This window comes from Lepus europaeus, chromosome 15 (assembly GCF_033115175.1).
Source record: "Lepus europaeus isolate LE1 chromosome 15, mLepTim1.pri, whole genome shotgun sequence".
Classification (NCBI taxonomy): Eukaryota; Metazoa; Chordata; class Mammalia; order Lagomorpha; family Leporidae; genus Lepus; species Lepus europaeus.
In genome coordinates, this window is record NC_084841.1 from 46272287 (window position 1) to 46284461 (window position 12175).

General features: G+C 46.0%; 1 protein-coding gene across 5 annotated transcripts in view; it reads right to left on the reverse strand.

Annotated features, from left to right (window-relative positions):
• Nucleotides 1-12175, reverse strand: part of PDE4D (phosphodiesterase 4D) — a 1616992-nt gene that overhangs the window by 55320 nt on the left and 1549497 nt on the right. For 4 of the 5 annotated variants that reach the window (XM_062212022.1, XM_062212021.1, XM_062212023.1 and 1 more), the window contains one exon: nucleotides 1993-2105. In XM_062212022.1, coding sequence (XP_062068006.1) covers nucleotides 1993-2105 — 113 coding nt within the window. Of the gene's footprint in view, nucleotides 1-1992; nucleotides 2106-2191; nucleotides 2283-12175 lie in introns of those variants that run through there. The other variant, XM_062212026.1, reaches the window with a different exon arrangement.

Here is a 12175-nt window from a genome sequence, read left to right on the forward strand (position 1 = left end):
ATGAATGGCTCAGGCATTAAAAGTTTGAAGCAACAGATTCAGCTCACCTAAGTTTAATTTTAAAAATAAGTCTTACGTCAATCATCTTTCAGCCATAAGACATAAACATGGCTAGAATGATGTTTTGAAAAAGTACTTCCTCACTTGACCTGTAAGTCACTTCAACCAAATAAACTCACCAGCCATCTTAAACCTCTAAGTAACTCACGGTCTACTTTCAGATTGTTCACAATAAAAATTGAGAAAACAACAAAAAAAAGACAAAAAACTTTTATTTGATGCCTTTCAAAAAAAAATTGGAGCAACCATCGTGACTTAAACATTTTGTAATCCTAAGGTGTAGGTTGATAGTTGAAGTCATTGACAACCTTAACAAACTTCATATTAATTTTAAAATTCAGACCTAGGTCTTATCATTAAGAACATGGACTTGAGGGGGAAGTAAACTGTAGCTGCTCAGGCTGATTCTGCTGAAAAGGTACTGTCAAATCATCCTGAAAACATAAGCAAATGCTTCCATAGCCAAGTGCCTTCTCAGTCTGCTCTTCCTTTTTGCTACCCAGAATCAACCAGGCCAGACAATCAAGAACTCCGGTCCATGGCAGAATGGTCTCATTCACCCTGTAGGACACTGTGGGTGCCCAGCACTCATCTACTGCTACTAGAGTCCGATTATGGAAAAACAAATCCCATTTTCTAGAACTAAGAATTTGTTAGCCGCAAGAGAACAATGGCAGCTAAAGCCAGCGCAGGGAGTAAGAGCCCTACGGTAAGAAAGTAGTCACTGGTCATTCTAAGTGGGAGCCACACCAGACTTACAAAGGAGGCCCAAATGACCAAAACATCTGCTCAACTGGGATGCAAACGGGGAGGTTCATTGTGCATGTGGGTGGGTCGACTGGTACCTGCAGGCAGCGTCTGGGGAAACCCTAACAACAATGCTATCTGCACGACCAATGTGAACAGACAAGGCAATCAACTGGCATGGCATTTTTATAAAACTGCAAAAGAAAAAACGAGTGGGACACGAACTATGGCTAGGTTTAAAAAGCCATCGCTCCTTGAAAAAGAGCACACAGGTAAACAGTAAAATGAGATAACCTAACTGACCTTGCAAATAGGTGGCCACAAATACTTAGAGGTCTCTGTGGGGCCACTATCGCTAATTGCCAAAGACCCAAGTCCTTACTGGCTGAAGCCACGGGCCATCTGCATCCAAGATGCACATCCCGCCTGCCTTTCCTGCTCCCTCAGCCAAAGAATCATTAAAAACATACAGAATCCCATTATTTCCTTGCATAACTAAAGGCAAAGAAGAATAGGAATGGCAAAGAATACAGCAAAACTTGAAAAGCCCCTACCTGGCCTTCCAGGCTACCTTAAGGCCGGGTCAGGCTGCAGGTTCCTTCTCAGCCCCCTAAACTCCGCTATGTGCTCAGCCCTGCAGGCTCCCTGCAAGTCCACGACCCCAGCAAACTGGGACTTGCTCTCCCAAGATTAACGGCAACGAAAGGTAATGAACCGCTCGAGCCTTCTAACTTGGCCAGTATTCCCTGCGCATGGACTCGGCCGACCGAGAGGGTGAAGGCTGGGTTCTTCCAGGGCACCCTGACCATGAGACGGAAGGAAGGCGAAGGTTCCACGTTCGGGGAACTCCTGACTTGGGAGTGCGGACAGCTGGTGACGTCCAGGGGATTGCCTTCACGCCCAGCAACTCTTATTTCCATGCGGGCATCCCAAGAACACCTCCACCTGTGCAATGCCCCGCGGACCCCACTGGCCTGCCGCCGCAAGGACGAAGTGTCACTTGGGAATCGCGGGTCCTCGGGGCACTCAAACTGCGTCAAAGTCGCTTTCGCGAACGGGGACCCTATGTGGTGTGAAGGAAGAGAGGCAAAGGGCGCACAGGCATGGAGCGTGCCAAACCTCTGCGGACTATTTTTCCCGGGGCCTGGGACCCGGCAGTCCGGGGGCGCGGCGCGGGGAGCTTACCTTGTTGGAGGCCATCTCACTGACGGAGTGCCTGGTCTGCAGCGTCTCTAGCTGGTCCAGACACCAGTCCAGCTCCTCCAGGGTCTCGCTGGCCAGTTTCTGGTAGGCCTCCTCTGCGAAGAGACAGGGAAAGGGGGACTCAGTTCTCAGGCGCTTCGCGGGGCCGCCGGCGAGTTCAAAGGAGGCCATCGTGCCGTACCCCGCCATGCTCGGACGCCCGGTGCCCGCACATGAGGGCTGCTCCTTCATAGTGCCCGGCCCCGCAGCGCCACGGCGGCCGAGGCTGCGCTGGCTGGGCGGCCGGCCTCGGGCGGGCACCGTCTCTCCAGCGTGGCGTCGCGGGGCGGCCTCCGGGAGGGCGCGCCAAGTGCCGCCGGCCAACTTTGACGCGGAAAACCCACGAGGCGACTTTTCGACGGCGCGGCGGGCCCGGCTCCCAGGCCTGGAGCGAGCTCCGCTCCGGAGGAGGGCGGCGGCGGCGGCGGCGAGGGAGGCGCGCGCGCGCCCGGGCGCCGGCTCGCGGAGGAGCGTCTGGTCCACGGCCCGGGCCCCTCGTCCCCCCCGGCCCCACGGGGCTGGAAGCGAGTGAATCAGCCGCAGCTGGGTGCGCGGCCACCACGTTTCCTGTTTTCTTTCTCAAGTCCTGGGGCGGCGGGCGCAGCGCGGCTCCATCGCCGCGGCGTTCCGGGAACACTCCCCCTCACGCCCCTCGCGGCCCGCGGCGCTGTCTGGCTCCTCCTCAACCCCCTTACAAAGACATTCCGAATTGCAAAAGCCCGGCCGCGCCACCCGCCGCGTCCCCTGCAGCCCCGCCACTACGCCGCGACATCACCCCAGCGCAGCCGGGGGCCGCTCGCTTTGATGAAGCGCAGCCCGAGAGGCGCGAGCGTGTGTGTCTGTGGGGCGGCTGTGGGGCTGTCTACGCAGGGAGACCGGCGGAAAACCCGGCGTGGAGCGCCCGCCGCCCGCCGCCCGGGGTCGCGCCCGCCGCGGGGCTCCAGCGGGACCCGGCGCGCAGGCGCGTGCGGCCGCGCACCTGCCCCGCGGGGACCCTGCGCGCCCCGCCGGTCCGCGCAGCCCCTCGCGGTGGCCCTGGCTGCCAGAACCTCTCGGCCTCCTTGAGGTGTTGCGGGAGGACGCGGCGGGCGCCACAAATAAAGCTTGCTGGGGATCCGCACAGCCGTGCCCGAGGAGTTAGTTAGGGCTTTAGGGTTTCTGAGGGTTTAGGATAATGGCATTTCTACAAACACCTGGCTCCTCCACCGCCCAGCGCAGCTTCTAAACAGTACCAGACTTAGATTTGGGGGTGGACATAAACACGCAAACCAGACAGACAGTATCTTGGGGTCTGGACGCTTTGGCATTCAGAGATTTGACAGTATGTTGCGTTTTTTGGAGCAGGATTGCCTAAGAGTTATCTTAAAGGAACAGCAACGTGAAGGCGCCACATGCAGGGAGAGTTCCACACGTGTCCTGCATACGCGCTTCCTTTGTGGAATTGCACAAGAGCCCACGACAGGCTCGTGGTGCCAAGGAAGAGCCTGCGAGGGTGCTTCTGGCCACCAGGCCCGGCCAAACTACAAACACGCGCCGAGCTAACTACAAAGGGGAGAAAACGGGACGTTCTAAACCCACAGGCTTCATAAGGTAGAGGGTTCCGTTTAGACCCAGGGGACGGACCCTGGGCACTCTCCCTCCGCTGGTCAGTTGTGCGCTGAGGGCGTCTCGCCATTGGCGTGGGGAGACAGAAGCAAACCACCCAGCACGTTCATCTTTTAAAACCTGGCCATTGTCAACGACAAAGAAGACACTGCAAACCTTTTCTTTGTCTTCCCACGGACAAGTATTGGTGGAGAAATTATGCCCTTGAAATTTAGATTCCGTACTCTAGCTGGGGGAACAAAGAATTTCATGGATTGGATCTCAGGCTCCTGGTAGTTTTCAGATAGGTTTTAACATAAAATTTGTAAAGGTTCCAGTAACTTTCAAAGTATTGGTTACATGTGCCACGTGGCTTGTTGTTATCTAGGATCTTGGAGAGTTTGCTATTCACTCTGAGACTCTAGCTTAAAATTTCCCTTTATCTCTCATTTCTCTCTCCCTCTCTCCCTCCCTCCCTCCCTCCCTCTCTCTCTCTCTCCCTCCCTCCCTCCCTCACTCCCTCCCTCTCTCCCTCTCTCCCTCTCTCCTTCCCCTCTCTCCCCCCCTATTTCTCTCTTGCTTTACATCAACTTCTAAACCTATACTTCAGGTGAACAAGCAATTGCCTAAACCTTGCCAGGTGTATGGGACTTAGCTGAAGACTTCTTTCTTAACCAGGAGAACAACCTTCAGGATACTTTTTGGTAAGTGTAAAATACACTTCGAGTTCTTCCTGATCACAAGAATATAAAAATATTACATGCTTGCTACAAAAATGAAACATTCCACACAGGCATAGAAAGTCCCTTGCAATCTCATACCCTACAGATCACAAACAATAAGTCAGCCTCTGTTGTAACACAAGCATTTTCACTTCACTGAAAACCTCCCATATGTGAACGTAACTACCTAGTTACCATAGCAGTGCATCTGGTATATAGTTTTGCTTTCTCCCTCTCTCTACTGTATACATAAGGGGGGCAGGAACTTAACTTTTCTTTGTTCATTTGAGTTGTGCACAGTGAGCACATCCAGGGGGTTAAGGAAACACAGCCAGTGTGTCTGGCACTTGTCCAGGGCCATCTTTTCAGCCACTGGTTTCAGCAGAAAGCAGGAAGCCACCTTCCCCTCTAAGGCTCCACTTCCTACGTTCCTCTCCCCTGCCCTGCAACTGTCTCAAAGCTTGAGCCCCAGGGACTCCCAGCACATAAATAAAATGCACCCCTTTCCCCCCATCACCACTTTCATCAACTTCCCAAAGCTCTCGAGAAATTGGCGATACAAATCCTTGTCCCAGACCTACCAGGTCGTGGCTCCACATATTGTATTTCACTCTTTATTTTTTAATGTGGAAAAATAATTCAGGAAAGTGTCAGGTTAATGCTTTAAGACGTGGTGCACTTAAGATTCTTGTACAGAATTTGCTCTTAAGAAGGAACTGCAGTGACAAAAGGGACTATTACATTCAGAAGATCCCTTTTATGTCTAAGGCATAGATTAGTCATTTGGCAGGATTTGGGTACAATTATAATGTGGTGTGTACATGTATTTTGACTTCTAAATCTTCTGCATACATGGTATAAATCTGAGGAATGAAAAGAATGACCTTGAGCATATCTACTTCCAAGTCAGGACATTACAAACAACAGAGTAAACAAGTTTATTTGATAAAACTATGAAAGAATTATTGTTGATAGTAGCATAGGGCTGAGAATATTACTTTTTTTAAGTTCCAAGGTTAGTAGGCAATATGCCTAGCCACAGTTTTCAGATCACTATTAAAGTTCCATTTTAGGAATTTTAACCCCAAATGTTCTAAGACATTGAGTAACTGACCTTTTCATGCTTAACCAAAAAAAAAAAAAAAAAAAAAACCACACTCACAAAACAAAAAACAAAAAACCCCCTCAACCTCTCGATGTGGAGTTGCCAGCTATCCTACAGGAAACTGAGTCACTACTCCAAAGAGCACACCTATTGTCATCTATAGCTAGCAGCACAGAAACAGTGAGGCAGTTAATTTTGACGTTGACAAAGAACACATACTCCATATATTAATAAAATATTTCCCCTGCTCCCCCTCCCAGAGAGTAGCATACACTGTGGCCCTACTGCAAAATACATGAAAACTTGTCTATTTAACCATCTAAAATGTTGCTAAGTCAAGGAAATAAAAAGAGGAAAAGACCCAAGTGCAAGCTATTGAGTAAATTCCACAAAGGCCAGCAAAAGGGCTCTGGAAAAGCAACCAAGAAATAACTTGAGCCTTTGGAAGTCTCTCCTGCAGCAGCATCCGTTTACTTGGACACCCTTGAACTATGTAACACCCGGGGTTCTGCTCAGCCTCTTCAGTGAACAAACAGTCCTCAGTTCTGGCCGGCCAGCGCTTGGCTTCCGTCATTGTGATGCGCGCAAGGGTTCCCCTGACACATGGCCTGACACCGTGCCAGGAGCTCCAGGGGGAGATGCTGAGGCAGCAGCTTCCCTTTGCCAAGGAAAGAAGTCACCGCCTCGGAGCCACCACAGCTGGCTGGAGGCTGAGGTCGCCTTCTTGTGACATGTGTAGCTCGTTCTGCTTGCCCACAGCTCACAGAGATGCTGACCACTGAGGTAAAAGGACCCTCTCTACAGAGGGGGTGGGGCTTGGTTCCTTGCCAGCACTGGAAAGGCTAAAGGACTGTATTAAGTGCCACAGTTCCTAGACAGTTCTCATGGTATAAATGAAGAGAAAAAGTGCAAAAAGTCAGTACTTGCTTTGGGTACCATTTGCTTTGCCCTTAATTAGAAAAATAATCATAATAAAAATAACAACAGTGATTCAAATTGATTTTAAATTAAAACAACTCCATGAAATAGCTCCTAAGTACAAATACTTAACTATATATATATCTTAATAACCAAGTGTAGTTTCCCATGAAATAGCTCCTAAGTACAAATACTTAACACTCTCTCTCTCTCTATATATATATATGTCTTAATAACCAAGTGCAGTTTCTCGCTCTTGATTCCCACCCAAATTCCTTCTTCCTAAGGAAAGGGTTGATAGCTTCTGAAGTGGGGTAGAACTGGAGGAAATGATTTTTATTTCACCTTGGGTTACTTTGAGCTAGTGACTCTGACTTTGCTGTAATGAAAGATTTGTGCAGGTTCGCTCTGACTTTTGCTGACTTAACTTTTTTCCTCTATACATTTTATCTGATGGGAAATACATAAAGGCCTTGGATTCTCTTTCAATGTGTACATACAACAGGTTCAAGCAGAGCTTGCCAGTGGCAAGCTGCTCTCATTTCCAAGTGTATTTCTGGCATCATGTTCTTGTTTTGAAGTATTTTAAAATCTTACAAAATACATAGAATTTCACTCAGTACTTCAAATAACTTCCAAAGGGAAGATGTGCATAATTTTGTGAGTATTTTTAATCTTCCTACTATCTACATTTTTTTTTCTAGTGCTGCCTGTAGCTCTCGTAGAATTTTTTAAATGAAATACACACAGGATTGGGTTTCACTGACTTCTTTTCCCATCAGTAACTCAACATTTATATAGCACCAAGTATGTATCATGTACTTTAGTAGAATCTGCAAAAAAAAAAAATATATATATATATATATATATATATATGACCAAGTTAATGTGTCCCTTACCCAAGGAAAGCCTAGATTCCTGTAGGAGAACTAACCGGTAGACCACATTGTAGAGAGCGCTCTGTGAGAAGGACGCACTGGGACTATGGGACATATAAAAGGCCTGTTTAATCCAGACTCAGGCAGAGGTAGAATGGGCAAAGACTGAGTCCTACAGAATGAAATAGGACACAAGGGTCGGAAGGATTTTTTAAGAGAAAATGATATGGGTACACAAAGGACCTATGGTCAACCAAACACATGTATGTGTACGTGTGTCTTGAAAAAGGAACTGTCAGGAGTAGAGCCTTGCTCAGGCAGAGAGAGGCTGGAGAAGTCCTCAGACACTGGCCATGGAAGTCTTGTCCAGTAGCTGAAGATAGGAGCTTTGGACTACATTTTTAAGGGTAATCATTGAGTGATACTGAGTGCCTTGAGATACACGATCTGATTTTACTGTAAATGGAAAATTCTAGGACTGTGCAATAAATGGGATTGAAGGAGGCAAGGTTGAATGAAGTCAGCAAGACCATTATCTTTGTCCATATTATTACTAGAATAAAATCAAGTAATTTATAGGCCATTTACTTCCCTGATAATTATCCTTATGTAAGATAATGTCTATATTAAGATCCTTACTTAATGGGCATATGTTCCTAAGATATGTCACACATGAATAGAAGAACTGCTCAGTGTGACCTGAGAAGGGAGGAGGTTTCTTGCTCTTAAAAACCATAGTTTTTGGAGTGAACATTGAGCACAGCAGTTACTTTGCTGCTTGGGGCACCCACATCCCACAGGAGAGTGCCTGGGTTTGAGTCCCAGCTCTGCTCCCGATTCCAGCTTCCTGCTAATGAGCATCCTGGGAGGCAGCAGGTGATGACTTAAATAGTTGGATCCCTGCCACCCATGTGGGAGGCCCGGATTGAGCTCTGGGCTCCTGGCTTCTGGAGCCTCAGGAGTGAACAAGGAAATAGAAGATACCTATGTGTGTGTATCTGTGATTGTGTGTGTGTGTTTGTGATGGTGTGAATCTCTGTGTGTAACTGTGTCTGCCTTTAAGATAACATGAAAATAAAGAACAGACAATTCCTGCATCATTCTGGTCAGTGAATTTTTAATCACACTATAATGAGATGGGAAAACAAAACAAAACTGTATTCACCAGAATTTCTTTTATGGAAAGCCTGCCTGCAAGAAAGTGATAAGGCAGCTCAGGACAGAAAGTGAGACTTTGGGGAAGTCTGCTTTGGGTGGAATGATCTGTGCATCTTTACATAGGAAAAGGGAAGAATATGCTGGTTGTTCAGCAAGGACTGTGTGTGTATAAGAGAAAAGAAGGAGTTTGGCCTACAAGATAACTCCACGATGTGAATTTTCCCATTCCTCCCCCGTCTTTAATATAGCTACAGAAGGCATAAAATGCTGAGTAAAAGATACTTCTTGTTTTGTTTTAATTTATCAAAGGGACTAAGCTTAAAGACCAGAAGCAGAAATGTCTGCCAAAGCCGACACTGGAGAGAAACAACATCTAAAAGAGAAGAAAGCTTTTGGAATTCAGTGCTAGGATATGGAGGGTTTTTGTTCAAGGAACTGGGGTTAGAGCCAGGTATAGCCAGACATTTGTGTTGAGGGCTCCAAGTGAAACAGAGTACTATTCCTTCAAGGGAACTTGAGAGCAGAGGGTTCCAATCCCCATTCCACTACATACAGGCCACAATCCCAGGAAATTCACCTTGGGGCTGGCTCTGTGGTATAGTGGGGAAAGCTGCTGCCTGCAGTGCCGGCATCCCATATAGACACTGGTTCAAGTCCTGGCTGCTCCACTTCTGATCCAGCTCTCTGCTGTGGCCTAGGAAAGCAGTGGAAGATGGTCCAGATCCTTGGGCCCTGCACCCGAGTGGGAGATCCAGAAGAAGCTCCTGGCTGCTGGCTTCGGATTGGCATAGCTCTGCCTATTGTGGCCATCTGAGGAGTGAACCAGCAGAGGGAAGACACCTCTCTTTCTCTCTCTCTCTCTTTGCCTCAGGTTCTCTGTAACTCAGCCTTTCAAATAAAATATATAAATCTTTTTAAAAAAATCACCTCATCTTTCTGGCACTTTTTTTCATATATAAATTGGAGACAATAATAAGAACCTTGTAATTATTATAGCTTAAGTGAGGGAATGTGAGTTAAAAATAACCTGTGTTAAAAATAATCTGCTCATAACCTAATAAATTCTTTTCCCTCTTCCTCCATTTTATTGTCTCTTTCCCCTTACGTCTCCAACTTAAAAGCAAATAATCCTATTAATTCAAGTGAGCATATCAATTAATAACTAAGGGAATAGTTACCTGAAACGATTTTTAGGGTGATGAGTAAAAAAAAAAAAAAAGAAATTCAAGTTATAAGGGGTATGGATTCAGTCTGAATACATTTATGTACCTTATATATTTGCTTTAGGAAAATCTTGCTGCTAAATTCAGTGTAGAACTTATAGATTTTTAACCAGTGATCTCTTCATACAAAAAACTTAGGTTTCTTTTGATGTTCATTTCATTTATGGTTAAAATGTAAGTGATTTCTCCCAGGCAAAGATAGAAATAGGAAAGGCTATTTATTTGGGGGTAATTCATTGATTTGTTGAACAATTTTTTCAGAACACATGCATGTTATATGCCTAGACTGCACTAAATAATGAAGATTTAACCATGAAAAACATAGTCAACAGTTCCCTCTCATTCACAAGAAGTTTATATTCTGTTGGTTAGGTTGATATTTTCATCATGATAAACATAAAGGGGGTTCTTCCAAAAAATTATGAAAAATGCATACTATGAATAACTGTATAGATTGCAGATTTTTGTCTTCCAACATGAAACTTATCTTTTTTTAAGATTGATTTATTTGTTTGAGATACAGATCCTCCATCTGTTGGTTCACTCCCCAAATTGCCACAATAGCTGGAGCTGTGCCGACCCGAAGCCAGGAGCCAGGAGCTTCCACCGGGTCTTCCTATGTGAGTGCAGAGGCCATCTTCCACTGCTTTCTCAGGCCGTGGCAGGAAGCTGGATCAGAAGAGGAGCAGCTGGGATGCTGGCTCCACAGGCCGAAGTTTAACCTACTACTCCACAGAGCCATCTCCTAAACTTACCTTTTAATTCTATTTTTTCACAAACTTCTTGAAGTCCCCTTGCAGACTGAATACTGGCTTTGCACCAGGTGCTGGGTACACCAAAGAGAAGGAAACAACGTTGGGCTTCAAGGAGCTCATGGTCATAGGAGGAAGACACTCATAGGGCAGTATGTTTATAAGTTGTACTATAACCAGACAGTAGGTATAGATACCATACAAGCATGGGCAGGGATGGGACAGGGTAACTACCACCTGCTGCAGCCTGGGAAAGATCTGGAAAAGCTTTCTGAAAGGAGGAGCATCAGCCCTGAGTCTCTAATGGTAAATTAAAGAGTTAATCAGGTAAAGGAAGGGAAGTGATATTTGAGACATGAGGCACACATGTGCCATTGACTGCTGGAGAACCTGTGTGATTAAGGAAGCTATAGGCTGATAAGTATGTAAAGTTTACATCAAATAATGGACAAAAATAGCAGTGGAGAAGTAATTTTGGAGGATTTGTATGCTGTACTGACAGTTACTGTTTTTTTTCTCAGAGTCATTAGAAAAATCTTCTAAGCTAGGGCCCATGTTGTGGTGCAGCAGGTTAAACTTTGGCACACTGGCATCCCATGTGAGTGCCAGCTCAAGTCCCGGCTGCTTCACTTCCAATCCAGCTCTCTGCTAATGCACCTAGGAAAACAGCAGAAGATGGCACAAAGTACTTGGGCCCCTGCCACTCAGGAGACTCAGATGGAGTTCCACACTCCTGGCATTGGTCTCAACCAGTCCCACCTGTTTCAGCCATTTGGGGAAGAACCAGCAGATAGAAGACTTCTCTCTCTCTCTCTCTCTCTCTCTCTTTCTCTCTCTTTCTCTCTCTCACCCACCATTGCCTATCAAATAAATCCTGAAAAAATATTTTCTAAGCTAGGAATTCACATGATGGTATTTTCTTTTCAGAAGAATTCCTCTGGGAATGGTATGAAAGGAGAATTGGAAAAGGATGCTAGTAGCCACAGAAACAGAGAATCCAAAGCAATGCCCAGAGTGGGAGAGGAAGCTGCAAGAAGGAAGAAGAACCACCTGATAACAGCAGAGAGAAGGAACTCCAGAGGAGAATACTGTTATGAACTGGATGTTTGTAACCTTTGTGAAGGAAATGAGTGCCTTTAAAAGAAGGGCTCTTTCTGCCACATGAAGATTCAATAAGGAATCAGCACTGTACAGCCCCAAAGGGCCCTCACCAGAACCCAACCATGCTGACACCACAGTCTCCGATTTCTAACCTTCAGAACTGTGAGAAATAAATGTTTCTTGTTTAAGTCACTCGGTTTATGGTATTTTGTTATGGCTGGTTGAGCTGACTAAGACAAATATTAAGATTTGCCATTGATATTCAAGACAGACCATAATTACCCACAGGTTTAGGCCAAGATAATTTTCCCTCTAAATTTCAACAACACAAGACTTTGAAGAATGCCAATAAGGAAGTTTTTGTCTGGGGAGTTGTTTCAATAAGGTGACAAATATTTCCGAGTAAGCTGGGTTAGATTATCTGGGTTTGGTGTGGGTTTTAGGGATGTCCACTATTAGTTACCTGGATGGTGTCAGCCATTATTGTACAGGGAACTCCTGAACTGATCTCATGCCATCAAAGTTCCCATCCAATAACATACTTCAGGATTTCTATGAGTTTAGCTTCACTTTATACCAGATGTGGAACTTTTAGTCTTGAAGATGAGATATTCAAATAAATAATATTATGGATAAATGGAAAATCTTAGAGTATATTTACATTCTGCTTATCTCCTCTCCTGCC